At 52.2% G+C, this 18071-nt stretch overlaps 1 protein-coding gene across 13 annotated transcripts in view; it reads left to right on the plus strand.

The window, feature by feature from the left end:
• Positions 1 to 18071, plus strand: part of Agap1 (ArfGAP with GTPase domain, ankyrin repeat and PH domain 1) — a 488301-nt gene that overhangs the window by 423472 nt on the left and 46758 nt on the right. For 12 of the 13 annotated variants that reach the window (XM_058577558.1, XM_058577559.1, XM_058577560.1 and 9 more), the window contains one exon: positions 5774 to 5996. In XM_058577558.1, coding sequence (XP_058433541.1) covers positions 5774 to 5996 — 223 coding nt within the window. Of the gene's footprint in view, positions 1 to 5773; positions 5997 to 15550; positions 16603 to 18071 lie in introns of those variants that run through there. The other variant, XM_058577557.1, reaches the window with a different exon arrangement.

An 18071-nucleotide genomic window follows, 5' to 3' on the forward strand; every position in this document is an offset into this window, starting at 1 on the left:
TGCGGTCTCTGTTCTTCAGTCCTGGGTGCTGCAGAGCAGGACAGGTGAACCCCAAGCCAGGCGGGGGAGACGGGCCTGTCTATCTGAGAGTCCCACTTCACATGGAGTAGGGTAGAGAGCCAGGGCAAGGAGGGTAACTGGGAGGACTGGGTGGTCTCCACAGGGAAGGGTTGGGCTGCCCCTGCAAGGCCACGCGTCTCAGGCCTGGGAAGGGACACAGCGAGTCACTTCTCACGATGGGGGACCAGGATGCTGTTTTCATGATCCTTGAGATACTTCTTTAAAGTATCTTTTTTTGTTTGAATCTTAAAATTTTACTTTCAAAACGTGTGGTGGTGGAACAGAGGTAGAAGACAGGAACAGTTATTTGAAGTGTGTTTTTATCAAAAACTTTTTAAAGTAGACCTTTCTTAGAAGCACAAACCTGAGACGCTTCAGACCGTCCATTAGGGAAGTTCTGTCCTTGTTTCCACTATACATCTAAGGATTCCGTTAAAAGAAACTAGTCTGTGGGGACCATGGCCTGTGACATATTGGAGGTCAGGAGTGGGGTGTGGGAGCACTGAGGGTGGGTGGGGAGGGGAGTGCCTGCCAGGCCGCGGGACCAGTGTGGATGGAACCAGCAGACCACCTGGGTGGAGGAGCAACCCGGGAGAGCTGTGCAGCTGGGAGGCGCCAGGCGACTGTTCACCAAGCAGGTGCCATCGTTGATTCTCACGACTCTTAGAGTTGGTGCCACTGTGGGCCCCTTTACAGTGGGGGAAACGAAGAGTCCAGGGGCTTGAATAATTCGTGCAAGGTTACAGAATTGGCACATCATGACCTATCCTTCAATCCACGCTCGGGGCTGCCTGTGTTTCCTCAAAGGTCTTAAAGCCTGGAGAGTCTGAGATCAAGGACGCACATAGATAGCACCCTGGCCAGGATCTTCTGAAGTAAAATCATCCAGTTTGGGTGCAGGGCTGGGAAACATGTGCCCAGGCTGACATTCACCGTAGCAATCATGAGCACCCCTCAGCGCAATGGGCACGGTTCAGGAGGGCTGGGTGCCCTGGTGCCTGCTGGGCTGCTCAGGAGGAAACTGATGGAAATGGCAAGAAAATAGCTTGGAAGATGTCCATCGCACCACAGCTGGACCCAGGTCAGGAACACCCCGGGTTCTGCAAAGCTGAGGGCAGTTATGGGCATGGAGTGCCTCAGGAGATACTGCACTCCAGAGACAGCACGTGCTTCTCCCAGTGAGTCTGGCTGGCCCATCGCTTCAGCTATGCTGCCTCGTAGTGGGGACGAGGCGGGGGACTTCAGTGCCGCATGGGATTTGAAGCTGTGAAAACCCCACCTCCTCCTGTGGTTCTTCTAGACACCAGGAGCCCCATCTGTCTGCACTGTTGGTACATCCCAAAGCCCAGCTTCCAGTGTGGACACTAGACTTCCCTAGCTTTGGGGGTAACCACCTATAAAGGGAGTCTGTGATCCAGTGAATTTAGGACGCTCAACAGCGTCCACCAAGTGGGAGTCGAGGCCTTGGCCCATCCCTGCTTCTGGGAAGTCCTGCCATAAAGATGCCTGTTGCACATGGTGCAGTCCAAGCTGTGGTAGAAGTCTGTTTGGGGCACCTGTTGCCAGACGCCTGCCAGGAACATGCCCAGAAAGCCTGCCCTTGGGGGCCCATAGAATCCCAGACCGTGGGGCCCCCACGTGGCCCTCACCAGCAGCTAGCCATTCAAGGACAAACCCTGCGGGGCAGTCCTCTTACCCATCAAGCCCTGGCCAGCGCTGCTCCACGCTGATCCTGCCACCATGTCTATCTAAGCATTATGGGTGCCCTTCCCTCCCAGGTGACCCAGCCAAACTTGCAGGGGGAGCCCCACCAGCCTCTCGGGTCCTGCCCACAGGCAGAGCCATCCATTGTCCCAAGTCCTCAGAGCCTTGGCCCCACGTCGCCTCTCCAAAAGGTTGTCCTTGACCACTGGCTGTTTCTGCAATGCTGGGCAGGCGCTCTTCCACCACGCCACACCCAGCCGCTGACCACCAAGTTTAAACTGCTCACGTCCATCTGTGTCCTCTTGCTCCTCCAGGGGTGCCTGGTTCTGCCACCTCTTGGTGGATCATGTGATCTTCTATTTCTTCCTTAGATGTCAACTGGAGCAGAGGTGAGGCTGACCCTCCACAGCCCTGGTCATAGGGGCGGAGCAGCCTCGTCCCTGCTGCACTCGGTCTTGACTGGGTCTCAGCGGCCAGGGGCTTGGGCTCCAGGTCACTCTGCTCCCCTTGAATCTTCCATATTTGTTATCTTCACAGAAACCTTTGAGTATAGGCCCAGAAACACCCCCCCACCCCATGTAGACATCCTCCTTTAGATCCAGACTAGGACAGTCTGGGAGGTGGGCAGGGTGGCCATGTGCCAAGCTCTACATATGGACCATTGCCATTGGTCTATGTCCCTGAGACAATTCACAGGGGCCTGGAGCAGTGTAGTGGGCCCCACAACCAAATGAGTCTCCTGTACAGTGCAGGCGAGCAGCCCTGGGGGCAGCGTTAACTGTCCACCGTAGCACTCAGCAGTGGCCCTTCCACGGGGCACAGGGCGAAAGAGAAGGGGATTCGGTGCAGGAGGAGCCAGTGAGAAGGGTGTGGTGACGATGCACTTCAGCACCGACTTAGCTGGAAGCCGGCGGGTTGGGTGTCTTGGGACTGTGCCTGTCAGTTGCCTCTCAGGAATTCTTGTGTGACAATGGGACCTGTCCCCACCTTATGCCCAGCACAAACCACAGCCTGCGGCCTTCTCAGGAGATCAGGTCCCCCAGTGCGGCCCTGAGCCTTCCCAGCAGATCTCCCAGCCATCCTGGTGTGGGCTACCACCCGGCCTGGTGGGCCTCCTTGTGCCTGCTAACGCTGCCCTGTGGTCAGACCAGAGCCTGTGTCACTTCCTAGTACATCCTGTCCTGCCCACACAGCCTACCTCACACACGCCCAGACCCCCTTGGAGGGCTCCCCTGCTTAGTGGAGCCATTCTGAGTCACCTGCCAAAAGCACGTCAAGGCAGAGCCCTGAGGAGCTGGCGTTACCGCACCTGCCACCTACCTTCCCGCAGGGGAAGCAGGCACAGGGTCAGCCTGGGCTGAGTGCAGGCTGCCAGAAGTCATCTGGCAGAGGGCGGTCAAGGAGGACGTCCTAGGAAGGAGTATTCCAGCTGAGGCCAGAGAACGAGAACTGTACCGGGGCCCAGGGTGCTCCCTCCGGCCAGGCGGGGGAGCCCCGAGCACTGGTGGGTCAAGGAGCTAAGCGTCTCGGGTGGGACCAGTGAGAAATGGGCTCAGTTTTCATCAGGACTAGGAACAACTCAATCCAAAGGGCAGACAGCAGCCGTGGGTGGTTCTGAGTCCTGGGGTGACATGAGCAGATTCGTCACATTTCCTGGGTGCAGGTGGGGAGCGGTCTGCGGTGGGTGGAAGGTGAAAGCACAGGCAGTAGCTGCTGTACCCATGTCATGACGGCGGAAAGGACGAGGGTTTGAGAAGGAAGAGTTGGATTTGAGGGAGCTTGAGAGCACGTGGTTAGCTATGGGAGTGACAGAAAACCTGGGGTTGGTTGCCAGGATCCTGCGTAAGTGACAGGAAGGCCAGTGCCACTGGCTGAGGTCAGGAACAGAGTATGTCTGTGAGGCGAGATGGTGACAGTGGCGTGTCTGCAGGACGGGGATGGAAATGGACTGTGACAATGATGCTCTAGCTCGGGAGCGAGGAAGAGGTGACAGCTGTAGGTAAGAGCTAGCATGCGGGTCGCCGTTGGAGCCGTGGGTTGGGTGGGCTGGGTGTTAGTCGGTGTTCTCACCACTGTGACTGAAAGTCCTGACAAGAAGGAACAGTTTATTTGGGTGTCACGGTTTCAGAGGTCTCAGTCCACAGATGTGTCCAGAGGTGAGGCAGACCATGGTGGCGGAAGGGCGTGGAAGGGGGCCATAGCTCAGGACGTAGTGATCAGGAAGCAGAGAGAACGGCCCCTCACCATGGGCCACACAAACTCCAGAGGCAGTTCCGCAGTGACCGCCTCCTCCAGCCGCCACCTGCCCTCGGCCACCACCCAGTTGATCCCTATCAGGGATTAAGCACTGACTAGGTGACGACTCTCGCAACCGGATCATTTCACCCCTGAGCTTTCTTGCATTTTCTCACACATGAGCTTTTGGGGGACAGCTCACATCTAAACGTTAGTGGGTCTGCTTGGAAGAGAGTATGGACAGGCTGCGGGAGCCCTGAGGGAGGGACAGGTCCAGGAGGAGACCGAGATACAGCAACCAGAGACGTGGGAGAAAGCCCCAGAGAGGCTGTTGGCCAGGACGGCATCCGAAGTCAGCATCTGAGGAGGGAACCGGGACGTCTTCGGCCAGCCAGGGGCCAAGTAAATGGTGGCAACTCCCTTGGGTGTGGCCTTTGAAGGTGGCTGGTGATATGGGCTGCCCTGTGTTTGGGGGACGGTGGGGGGTACAGAAGCAGAGGTGGCCAGGGTGCGGAGGGCCGTGCAGGCTGTTGTCCACACCTCCCCCTTCTCCCAACACCTGCAAGGCCGGCCAGACCTTTGTCTACACGGCCGACCCTGCCCCTGCTGTCCGGCCCACCTCTGCGTTTACTCGTGTGGCTGAATTCTTCGGCATCTACGCTTCCTTGTTCTGTTGTTTGGTTGTTCATTTGGGGCACGGGTTTCCCCCTCCCACCTGACGCCTCTCAGGCCCAGGCGTCTGCTCTGGCCCGTCCCCTGGCATCACCTCCTGAACGTGGACTAGATGTTAAGCAAATGGCTGACTGATTGATCAGTTCATATACGACCCTTCCTGGTCATTTGCCGTTTGTAGAACAAAGGACATGTACTCAGTGAATCACACATGACATCAGCCACCTGGTGTTCTGCCGGCTCTTCAGGTGGTCTGGGGAAGTAGTGACTGTCCTTGAGTTGAGCCTTACTTGCTTCTGTCCTTGAAAACATCTTGGCTAATCAGCTGTGGATTCTAGCTGTGGCCAGCCCTGGGCCTGAGTTTCGGGTCTTGCGATGACTCCGGCCTGTACACAGTGAGTGATGCAGGTCAGGGGTCCCAAAGCCCTTCTATGACCAGGTTTGTGGTCCTGCAGAAATGGGTCCTTGGTCCGGTATCACAGCCTGAGGCCTCTACCATTCATCCTGCAACTCAGGGTGACAGAGCCGGCTCCTCACTACCCAAGGGCCCCGTGCCAGCTTGCCAGCCGTGAAGCATGGAGGGTCCAGTTGCCGCAGTGCTACCCTTAGAAAAGATCCCAACGGTGTATTTTCCCATCATTCTTTCATCTTTGAAATCCACGAACACTTCCATCACGGGCCTATCGAAACCTTTGTGCTGGTTTAGTAGAGGTGGTATGAGGGCTGTTCTGGCTTTGGGAATGACCCCAGCTTGCTTCCCCCTGGCCTCTGTCAGCAGCTACCTGCTGTGGACGCCAGCCTTCTGGAAGTGAGCACGGCTATTGAAGTGTTGGAGAGGGCGTCCCTCCAGGGGCCCTCTAGCTGGACCGTGTCATTGTGTGTTGTGGAGGAAACTCGTGGGCTTCTGCTTCAGCCAGAGTTTTAGAACATGTCACTTCTTTGAAGGCACCTAGAACAATATTGAGTACTGGCCAGGGGCCGTGGGGTCATGTGAGGGTGGGGACCGCCCAACGTGGAGTCTGACCAGCTGGTCCTGAAACTCTAAGGACAGCAGGGACAAGTGATGGTGGTCTGATGTGCCCGGCTGTTCCACTCCCCGCAGATCCCAACTGGGCCAGTCTGAACTTGGGAGCCCTCATGTGCATCGAGTGCTCTGGCATCCACCGCAATCTGGGCACCCACCTCTCCCGGGTCCGGTCTCTGGACCTCGACGACTGGCCCATTGAGCTCATCAAGGTGATGTCGTCCATCGGGAACGAGCTGGCCAACAGCGTCTGGGAAGAGAGCAGCCAGGGGCGGACGAAGCCCTCCTTGGACTCCACGAGGTAGGAACCCGGGCAGGGCGCTGCCTAGACGCCGACACCACAGTTAGACAGCTAGGATCCACCTGAGGGACAGCCACACTCAGAGTGGCCCTGGCAACCTGTAGGAATGCCAGTTAGGCCAGCCCAGAAACATCTGTGTTTAAAATTGGTCTTAAGCAGAGTGGATGATTCAAACTACTTAATTTTTTATGTTTGTTTTTAGGCCTTGGGGATTTCTGTCCCCCTCTTAGAAATGCATTAAGCTTCTAACCTTATGAATATATTACTTTAATTAATACATTTCTAATAGGCATAAGCCGTGCTGACACTAATTATGAATTTTTGATTCTTTAATTTTGTTTATTATTCTTGTATCTTTGTAAGCATCTGCTCCATTGGTAACCACCCCCTCTCCTACCAACAAGTGAATTTGTGAAGAGAAAATATGTTTTACTTCCTAAAATATATTTCTAACCCATTTAATCAACCAAGTTCAGCATAATGTATGGCGACTCCTCATTAATGTTAATTGTTATCCAGTGTAAAAAACGCATTTATTTTGAGGCCATTTAGTTTCTCATTTGTCATTCACAGCTATTACAAACCGTTTTTGAGAGGACACATGCATATTTAATACCCCTCAGAGGTGGTGAAATAGCACGTCTTCAGAGCAGGCCTGTCTGCAGCCGCAGAATGGACAGCCTCCTCCGCGTGTCCACGGCAGGTGCTTCCCGGGCCACTCAGCAGGGGTCTTGCTCCCGCCTAGACAGCGGGGCTGAGGTGTTTCCAGCGCTCAGGCGTGGGGTGAGACGAAGGCAGGAGGTGCCACCCATCCTTAGCCGCAGGAGAGGCCTCGCTCTGTTTTGCTGGTAATGCGATGGACCGGAGGCCAGTAGTGCTCAGTCCATGGCTCAGCTGCAGACGTCGGTGACCGCTGGGTGACACCAGAGCCGCAGACCCAATGTCACCAACACTGCAGTGGGAGGGTGTGGTGCACCTTGGATTCACGTGGAGGGGGAAGCTGGCACCTGTTAGTCCTGCTGTCCCCGAGGCTGCTCTGAGGAAGGGCGGGGATGACAGAGACTGTTGGAAGTCCCACAGGTTCGACATGCGGCTTTTCTCATGTGGGTTGTACTGTGCCATGTAGACACAGGTAACTTCTAACAAACCAGAGAAACCCTCGTCTTGTTAAAGCTGCCTTGATCTGTTGACCACCGAGTTAGAAACAGCTGGGTCGTCCACTAGGCACGTTCTTAAAAAAGATCAAATCGCGTTGCATTTAATCATTGAAAGAACTTCAGTCTGAAAATTGGAAATTAGATTGAGTTTAATGTTTGAATGAACAAAACATTGAAATAAGTTTGAAAAAATCAACATGGTTTTTAATATCAGGAATTAGAAAAGCTTGTTTTTCTGTCCATTAAAATTTGAAACCATTTAAATTTATTAGAAGTGAAGTTGTGGGTTATTTTTTAAACTGATAAATATTTCACATTAATTTTGCAGTTCTAAGTGAAAACCACAGGTATTTGATAGTTCTTTGTATCTTTGAATGAAGCGCTTGCATTTGTAGCTCCTGATCTACAGAGCATTAGACCTTGTAGTTCAGAGACGTATCTCGAAGTCTTCCTTTCTCACTAACGAGGCAACTGCAACAGAACCCCATCTTTTCTTGGGTCACACTGGCTTTCCTAAAGAGAAGTGCCAGTAGCCAGGCACACACCTGTAATCATAGCCTCTCAGGAGACTGAGGCAGGAGGATCACAAGTTCAAGACCATCCTCAGCAACTTAGGGAGACCCTGTCTCAAAACAACAAAAAAAAAAAATGAGAGAGGGCTGATGGTGTAGCTCAGCTCAGTGGTAGAGCACTTGCCTAGCATATGAGAGACCCTGGGCTCCATCCCCAGTGCCACCAAGAGTGGGGGAGGTTACAGTATTAAGGTGCAGTTCCTCTCCAGGGCGCGGACACCCTAATGAGGTTCCGTGACGTTTCCACAGGTAGCTCTTGATTTCCTATGTTCTGTCCGCCGCTAAGATCAATGTACAGGAGAACTGACTTTAATTTTTTGTGCCTTTAATAATTCTCCCGGAGAGTTTTGTTTTTGATTAAATTCAGTGAATGTCCATTGAGCACTCGCTCATGGAAGAGACAGTGAATGGTGGTGGGACAGCAGTGGCGGGTGACGTCCTGGGCCCGCTGGGGGTGCCAGGGCTGGCAGAATTTGGCAGGTGGGGGGGGGACTCTTACAGCTGGTGTGCTGCGGGGACGTGTCAGTGGATGAAGGCTGCTCGAGCCGGTGTCTTAATATGAGGTGGTTCCCAGGGGAGGTGTGCCTGGGGAGGTCAGTGGCCTGGGCTAAGGCAGGAGTGGGGGGCTCAGCCTGCAGGTATGCACGTCAGCAGGTCTTCCCCATAGGCTGGACCCTCCTGTAGATGAGGTGGCCAAGGAAGGTGCCGGAGAGGGCCTTTGAGCCTGGGCACCAGCACCAGGACTAGCACCGGGTGTGGGGGCACTTTGGTCTATTTATGTGTCTGAGTGTGTTCCACCTGGAGGAAGCGGGGAAGGCTGTGGTCCTGGCGGAACACAGGAAGCCTTAGAAACACGGTGAAAGCAAAACAACAGCCATTGGTACAGCAGTGATTCGAAACCACCACCTCCACCACCTCCGCGCTTCCCCGAGTGCAGGTGAAAACCAGAAAGTCTGGCTACGTCCCTGCATGGGGTTCATAGCCTTGGGAGGATGGGTTTCTGGTCCCGGTACCCACCCGACCCCTCCATTCCCTCTCTCTGCAGAATCTAGGCTTGATGGGGGGCTTTTGATATGTCCTGAGGTGATACTAGTAAGAAACGCTGTAGTAGGCTGGGGTGCCGCTCCATGGTGTGGCACTTGCCTAGCATGTGCAAGACCCTGGCTCAGTTCCTGGTACCTGAGGAATAAAAAATAATGAATGAATAAATAAAAAAGGATGTGGAAATATACTTAAATAAGTATTTAAATAAAAGCCCCAGACTCTGATGGCTTGAGAAGAGTGCAGTGCTCCCTGAGACGCTCTGGTCTGGACTTGTCCTGACAGTGGAATGCGGCTAGAAGCCACAGACACCCTCCCCCTGACCCCGGCACTTGCCCACCTGGGCACAGGCACACACAGACTGAGGACCGTGGGCAGGCACAGCACACCTTTCTCCTCTGTCCCCTAAAACGCGGCACCTGGAGTTGCCTGGGCCCACAGGCAGCCCAGGAGGGCAGGCACCGGGCAGAGAGACTGGCCTTCAGCCTGCTGTCCCTGTGCCCCTATTAAAGCAGCTCTGGACTGCTTATAATTGGTTCCATGATTCTCAGCCACCCTGAGAACTGCCGTTCAAACTTGAGCAGCATCATGATCAATGGAAGCTGATGGCGGCTGAAGCAGTATTGACTTCCCATTCCTAAACAGCACAGTCATTAGTCAAGGAAAGCATTTTTTAATTACTCCCAGGAAGGAGAAAAAAAAAATCTTTTTGGATGGATTCTGCAACAGCTGCCATTTTGTCCAGTGCATTCGATATTAAATTTATTGTCATAGGAGGAAAAAAGATACCCTCGTCCCCCTCTGTAATGGGGGTTTAATTTGGAGAAGGATTCGTGTCAGAGGCGAGATCGATGAGATGACAATTAACTACATCTGGGGCAGAATCAGAATTCCCCCTCTCTAATTGCTATTGATACCATTTAAGCACACACTTAAAATATTGATTTTTAGATGGGAGGTTTAAGCGGCGCACAGGTAGTAGCAGTGGGCAGAGGAGCCGGGACTGTCGGGGCTGAGCAGGGGCATGTTGCAGTCTTAGAGCCAGGATTTTTGGTGTGAGCTCGGGTAGTGGCCAGGATGAGCACCTTGTAGCAGCTGGGGAGCCATGGGGCAGGGAGGGTCCCTCTGTAAGAGCACCAGTGTCTATCACTATGGAGACAAGTGGCCGAGCTCCTCTTCCAAATGCAAGAATACTAACCGCAGAGGTAAAGGTATTAAAATAGCAGGTGGACCTTGCTCAAGTGAGGGGACAGATGAATGGGGAAGGTGCAGGTGGTCACCCCAGAACATGAGCCTTTTATGCCCCTAGGGCAGGGGGCTTTGGCCTTTGCAGCACAGGGGCAGATGTCCCCATGAACCCATCTGTGCCCCGGGGCTCGGTGGCGTTTGGGGGCCTCATGCAACACCATGACCGCATTCTGTATTATCGTCCCCTCTCACGGGGAAGCCCTTTGGATTGACTGCAGGGACCGAGCAGAGCCCTCTGGACAGAAGCCACCCTCTGCTTATCCCTGTGGCTCTCCCTTCACCTCCCATCTTTGTCTCTTAGTGTCAGGCATCTGGCCCGGGAGGGTCTGCGGGGACGTTGCTATTTGCATTTCAGCACAGGTAGCCTATTTACGAGTGCTCGGGAGCCTGCTGTGTTGGACTAGGAAATCAAAGGAACCTGGAAGTGCAGAACTGGGTTTTCAATTCCATGAAAGAGCTCTTGAGAGGAGCTCTGAGCACGGCTGAAATCACCCATTGCCTCTTTGATGCTACTTGGAAGGGGGCTGGCGGCTGATTTAGTACACACTCCCTCCTGTCTTTAGCTTCCTGTTTCTCTTCTTCTTTTTTTTTTTTCCCATTATTTGTAAGTTCACCTCCATGCCTAAACATCCTTCTTGTCTTTAACCTATAAAAAGATGTTGCCTTGGAAAGGAAGATTGGTGCCCACATCAGAAACCCGCGTGGGAGAGACTGGCCGCGCACTTGCAGATGGAAGCAGCCTGCCCGGCGATGGAGTGCCGTCTCCTTTTGATTCTGCAATGCCACTTTCATCTTATTTATGCACATGGAGATATTGATAAAGGGGAAATGTATCCAAACTGAAAATAATTGGATCCCTGCAGCCAACTCTGAAATATTAAAAGCAGCCCCACTCGGCCACGGCTTTGTCTTGTTAGGTTTGATCATAAGATCACAATATAGTAATCTCAGGCACAGATTCCTGCCCCAAAGATGCACTGTTCCAAATGTGGCCTCGGGGAGCGTGCCTGCCCACGCAGCCCCGGGGCTGTCTCATCTGATTATTTTTCAACAGTCCTTGGCTGCTGGGGTCAATGTTTTGTCTCTTTTGAGTGTTCCTCTATGCTTGACACCTTTTCCTATTCTCTTTTCTTTAAAAAAAAAAAATGGGGAGGGGGAATCTAGGAGAAGTAGAAGAAAGGACCTTGCTGTGATGACCAGAGTCCATCTGCAGTTGGGTGGCATCTGCTCCCCACATGTCACTTCCCTCATTAACAAGCAATTGAATTAATTAAATGCTACTCAGAACACGCATAACAAGCTACCGGCAGTGTCCAAATTAGCACTGATAATCAAGGATGATTTCCTTTATTATCCTGCTAAGTGGTGTGCAGACTCTGATCTCCCTGTCTGCCCTCATCTATTTACATACCCCCAGCTTCTGCCTTTGGAAGCGGAGGTTATCTTACCTAGTTAATTTGCCTCGATCACCGAGCATGGCGGATTGATGCCCGGCCCCGCCGCCACCGCCGTGCACTGGCCCCCTCCCCGCCTGCCCTCCCCCAGCCCCAGCCTTTGTATCTCAAGCTCCCTGATAAATTAAAGGCCACCCCTGTGGTCTCTCAAGTGAGTAATAGAGGCAGAAATTTCATTTTGCAACTGGCTGATTTAATGATCCAAAGGGTAATTAATGGCCTGATTATCTTAATGTTAAATATGTCCGGCAGCAATTACTGTGACCTCCCGCTTGTCAAGGTCCGGGCTGTGCTCTTCTTTCAATTAAGTTCTCTGGGGCTTAATGGTATGAATAAACTCCTCTGATTCTATCATCCCGGACGCAGAGGGTTCAGGGAACTGGGGGCTCGTTTGGAGTTTTAATCAGCCTGTCTCCTACTCTGGCGATGGGAGTTAACAATTATAACAAGGACAGTTTAACTTTCTTTTCCCGTCGCACGCACACACACTTTCTTACGAGGTTTCATCTCCGTTATCTGCACATGTTTATTTCAGTGCTCTGAGGGAGAATTCTGTTTGTGGAAGAAGCCACTGTGCTCAGGAAGCTCGTCTCTTCCAATATAAATTATCATGTGAACGCTGTGGTTTTTCTGTTTGACAGGCTTAATTAATTGGCAGGAGCCCCCGAAAATGACAGCACCACTAATTGCAACTCAAAGCGAATTTCTGTCACCATGGCCTGCCTGTCGGCGGGCATGCCCCCAGCCCCAGCCACAGAGCGGGGACACCCTCCCTGGGTGTCCAGGCAGGCACTGTGCCCTGTGTGAGCCCCGACGGTGGCTGGCCCCTCCGAGGGGCGGTGGGTGTGCAGGCACGCCGTCTGCTCACAGGAGTGACATTTACTGCCAATAAAGTTTACACGTCTGCGGCTCTGCAGACCCAACAGCTGCTCAGGGACCTCAGCTTTGACTTCAGAAATCCTACAAGTTCCCTTAGCAGGCCGAGTTGGAATCAGTTGGAGAGCCGTAACTCACCTAGCGACCCCTCGCGACTGCAAGGGGCCTCATTAGCGCATCGCTAAATATGCTTGCGTTTACTAGAGCTCTGGGCCCAGATCAGAAATACTCTACAATAAATATTAAGCCAATTAGGAGAATGTACAAATGAGAAGTACATTAACACTGCCTTAAAAATAATGCCTGTGGCGTACGGTGAGGGGGGACGGCACTCCATCCAGCGAGGTCAGGGGGTGCAGTGGGGACTCACTCGCTCCGCTCAGGGCTGTGCCACTGGGCACTCAGTCGTAAGGCGATTTTAAGAAGACCCTCTGCAAGGTCAGGTATAACAGGACCTGCATTTTCAAGGGTAACTGTACTCAACACTTCGCTTTGAACCAGATGGGCCAAAATGGGGGGTGGGCTCAGTACGTTGCCTGCTGCACATGAACCTTGGTTATGTATGTGATCCTGCAGGAAACCAGTGTGTGCTGGAGGCCAGCCTTGCTACCAGAGAGCTGTCTTGGGTGGAAACCCTGTGTCATTTGCTCTCTGAAACGTAGCCATGGAGACCATAGAGGAATGTCTGGCTTCTGAGAATTTCCGTCCTCCCGGTTGACGAGAGCTCAGGTGTTCAGCACACCAGCTGCCCTCCAGGTGCCTGGCCATGTGGAGCTGGGGTCTGCTGGGAGAGGGCATGGAGGGAGGATGGGAAGATGAACCTCTGCAGCTTGAGCTGCATGACATGAGCCAATAGAAAGATGCCCTCTACAGCAGCCCCTCTCTTCCCATCCCTCCAACATCGGGCCTTTTCCAAAGGGCCACATCTTTGAGGGCTGTTCCCTGGTTTGAATCTGCAGCTATCTGCTAAGAGACCGCCCCTCCCTTCTGCACCAGGAAGGGGGAGGAGCAACGAACATGCCCACAGTCTGCCGTGCCCTGTGCCTGTGTCCTGCTCAGCACAGAACCAGCCGCTGCTCAGGACTTCTTTTGTTTTCCAAGTGGGGAGAATGCAGGGTTGAGACCTGTATGTCCCTCGCCCAGCGCCACCCAGACCAGTGGAGCCAGGATCCCTGATGCCCTTCCTGGTGCCCAGTATCTTGCAGCAGACTCCTTGGCACGAGGTCTAGAGGAGCACTGGCATTGGCAGCACCACCCTCTCCTGCCAGTCAGCACACACGCAGGCTGTCTCTCGGCCACGCTGGGTCTGGGTGCGGGCATTAGAGCCCACTTACCTCGTGCTGTGCCTGCAGGGTTCTCCCCTTAGGAAACCGAGTAGTCTCCCTCACAGGAGCTGAAATAAGAAGAGCCTTGTTTTAATTTGGATTCCGCTGCAAACCTGCACGTTCACAGTCCTCGTCTGGCTGCTCTGCAGTCGGGGCTGACCCTGTAAAGCTTCTCCAGGAAACAGTGCTGAGGACCCAGGATCAGCCAGCACCCGTGTGTGTCCAGCCTGTAACATAACCACATCCGCTGTCCCCAGCCTAACGCTGTCCATTAAAAATGGGGAGCCTGTGCCTCAAAGGCCTGACAATCATATTTTTTGTCTGCATTTGGATTTCTAACTGCAGTTCCATTGGCCAGTATTTTCTGTAATTTTTAATTTAAAAAACAAGGTATTTTCTCATTTGTAAGTTAAAAGTAGCGGTTATTCCCACCCACTTAGCCATGAAGAGTTAATGCTAAAGGAAAATAAAACCAGCCTTGTGGCTGGGCCCTGTGTGCTGCTGGTGAATGGGACAAGTGGCCCATGTCCTCCCCAGGGCTGGGAGGGTGTGCCGACCCGGAAGATGTGCTCCGTTTTGATTTTGTTTATGCCTGTGCAGTGACACACAACCACAACCCGGCCTGAGGAATTGCGGCCCTATCCCGAGGCCCTGGACCTCATCCTTCACCTTTTGAGACCCAGCCACCTGCTTCTGTCCTTCACCAGGCTCCAGTCTAGACTGGCATGTCCAGAATGCCATCCCAGCAGGTGTTACAGGCAGAGGACATCTCAGGGACTCCCGTGTACGGGATTGCACATTATGATTTAGTGGCACTTTCCCCAGGAATGCAAGGTTGGTTCAACACACATATACAAAACTCTCCACAGTAGGCCATAGTCACAGGATAAAGGAAAAAGTACATGTTCATCTCAAGAAGTGCAGGAAATACATCTGGCAAAATCCAACATGCTTTTGTGATACAAATACTCAGCACACCAGGAATAAAAGGAAAATTTCTGAACCAGAAAAAGGACGTTTGTGAAAACTCACAGCTAACAACATTTTTAATGCTTAAGTATCACAGGCTGTCCCCCCCTAGGGTCAGGAACAAGACAAGAATGTCACCAAATCTACTCAACATGTGCTTGAGGCTCAAGCCAGGGATTTAGGCAAAGAAAAAACAAACAAACAAACAAAAATAGGCATCCAGATTAGGAATGAAGAAGTAAAACTGTCTCTGTAGATGACATGATCTCCTATGTAGAACTTGGTTGTGTTTCTATGCAATATGAACAGCCAAAATAAAACCAAGGCCACAGTTCCACTCACTGTAGTAGCAAGAAGAACAATATGCTTAAGAATAACTTTAACCTTGTACACAAAGACGACAAAGCATCTTTGAGAGAAATCAGAGACTGAACAGAAGGACACAGAATACTTAACATTGTTCGGACTGCAGCACCCCCAAGTTGACGTGCAGGTTCAACAGGATCCCTTTCCAAGTCAGAGCTTCCTTTTCAGCAAGCTAACCCTAAAATTCAGATGGAAATGTGAGAGCCTCTCCATTAGACAAAGCACTCTTAAAAAAATAACGGGGTTGGAGGACTCATTTCTCCTGATTTCAAAACTGAGTATAAGACCATAGTGATCGCAACCTGTGTGGTACTGGCATAAAAAAATACACAGTGTATGTCTGTAATTCCAGCCACCTGGGAGGCTGAGACAGGAGGATTGCGAGTTCAAGGCCAACCCCAGCAATTTAGCAAAACTGTCTAAAAATAACAAAATTTTTAAAAAGGACTAGGGATGTAGCTCAGAGACAAAGTACCCCTGCGTTTGATTTCCAGTAACAAAAATAAGTAAATAACTGTTTGGTTTTTTTTTTTTTTTTTCAAAAAGAATAGACTATGGATCAACAGCATATAATTGAGAGACCGGAAATAAACCCAAGTATCTGTGATCGATTGACTTTTCAAAAACTGGTGCTGGACCAACTGGATATCCTCAGGCAAGAAGATAGACCGCGAAATCATGCTTTTTGCAAATTAACTCCTATGAATCAGAGACCTCAGTGCAAAGAGTGAAACTATGAAACTTATAGGAGAAACCACGGTAGATCTTTGTGATGTCAGAGTGGGGTGGGGGGTGGATGTATCTAAACCACCAGCAACACAAGGAAAAAGAAAATAAATCGGATTTCATCAAAATCTAAAAATTCATTATTTCAATAGGCATTATCAACAAAGTGAAAAGAAGAAGCAAAGATCTCTGAAAATCATATATCTGGTGAGGGCCTGGTCTCCATAATGTAGAGAGACTGCTTACAACTCAACAGGAGAAGACAGACGATCCAGTTTTTAAATTGGCAGAATGAAATAGACATTTCTTCAAAGAAGATCTGAACTCCTCAGTGAGCCCATGGAAAGGTGCCTGACGTCTCTACCTGGTAAGGAAAGCATGCTGCCACACAACTTCACGCCCTGCAGGACGGCCGCGACAGGCGCTGGCAAAGAGGCAGACAATCCACCCTCAGACCTGCAGAACAGACTGGCATTTCCTCAAAAAGCGAGACATTGAATCCCATTGATCCAGCATTTCCTCTCCTGCCTCCATACCTAAGAAATGAAAACACAGGTCCATACAAAGATATGTACATACGTGAGCCTTCACAGCAGCATTGCTCACAATGGCCAGGAAGTGGTTCTCAGCTGATGAATGCACGGACAAAACATGGTCCGTTTACACTGGAATAGTATTCATCCCTGAAAAGGTACAGAGTCCACGCTGATGCATTTGTTTATAGTGTGAGCACACGTTGAAAACTTGCTAAGTGAAAAGAGTCAGACACAAGACACAGGAAGCCATATGCTGTGTGACACTTCCGTCTAAGCACCAAAGTAGGCAGACACACAGACAGAAAGGAGATCGAGCTTGCAGGTTGCAGTGGGAGGGCGGGCAGCGGGCATGGGGAGTGACTGCCGAGTGCGTAGAGCGTTTCCTACGGATGGAATGATCTGGACCTCCGTGGTGGCGATGGTCGCACAGCCCTGTAAACATAATCAAGACCCCTGGATTGATTGCTTTTCAGGGTGGGTTTTATGGTATATGAATTATGTCAATTAAAAAAATAAAACAAGGAAGAATTTTCAAAGGAGAAGAAATTCCCCAGGAGAGGGCCCTTGGGCAGAGTACACAGGTGAGCACAGGGGAGGTGCTGGGGTGGGCAGCAGGCCGGGTGGTTTCCCTGCTCCAGCATGAGCAGCCATGGAGGAGTGGCCCCGAGCCAGGCCCTGGGCAGGCCGTGCAGAGAGGGCAGCGGGTGGGCGGGACCTGTGTCTGGGGGCCGTGAGCCTGAGCCATGGTGAGCACCATCAGCAAGCAGGGCCTTAGGGGTCCGTAAGCGAACCCCACTTTCCCCTTTGCCAGACGGCCTGGCGCCATGGCCGGAGGGGCCGGGAAGGATGGGGAGGCAGCGCCCAGGATGGATTCCAGGGGCAGACCCAGGACCGACCGCTGCAAGCCAAGGTGGGCAGCAGGAAGAAGCAGACATCCGAATGTGCTCAGCACCCTCCCCTGGGCCTTGGGCAGATGTGAGGCCTTGAAATAACAGGCAGAACAAGCCAGGCAAGGGCGCTCGTCTAGGTTGGAGCCTCAGCACCACCCAAAAATAAATAAATAAAATAGAGGTACTGTGGCCAGCTACAACTAAAAAATAAATAGTTTTTTTAAAAAGACAAAGACAAAGCATCCCTGCATTCGATTTCCAGTACCAAAAATAAAGACAATGAGGTCCTCCAGCCCCGACCACTGGGGCTTCAGGTCGTGGAGGTAGAAGCTGCGCATGGCTGGGAAACGCATGGACTGCCCAGCACAGCTGAGGCCCAGCCTTGAGTGTCCAGGCCTGTCCTCCTGGCAAGGTCTCTGGGCCTCAGGGACAGACCCTCCAAAGCTGGAGGGACAAAGCAAGCCAGCCCTAGCTGCAGAACACTGACTGTCATGAAGCTACCTGAGGCCAGAGGCTGGGGACAGCAGCGGCAACTCCGTTCACTGTCCTGGTCAGGAAACAGGATCTCACGCACCTGGGGTCGGAAGAGGATCGCGGCTGAAGTGCAGTTCCTCAGTCCCGGGAGCCACTCGTAAGAAAACTCCAACATACAGGACAAAGACAGGTGACCCTGGAGGACAGATACACAGCGTGATGACACGCGGGGCTTCTCCAGGACCTCCATCGGTGGCCGCGGATGTCTCCACACTGATCTCTGCCACCTTAATGAAGTTAGGAGGCATCTGCTTGGGATCAGAGAGGACCACTCCCCAGGGAGAGCGGCTGTAATGAAATCCATGACTTGGCCCAGGCCCCAGGCAGCCTGTGGACCCGTCCCCAGAGGTCCTCAGAGAAGCCCAGTGCGTGGCTTCCAAG

This window comes from Marmota monax, unplaced genomic scaffold (assembly GCF_021218885.2).
Source record: "Marmota monax isolate L192 unplaced genomic scaffold, Marmota_monax_Labrador192_F-V1.1 WCK01_AAM20220418_F8-fsc00041, whole genome shotgun sequence".
NCBI classification, from domain to species: Eukaryota; Metazoa; Chordata; class Mammalia; order Rodentia; family Sciuridae; genus Marmota; species Marmota monax.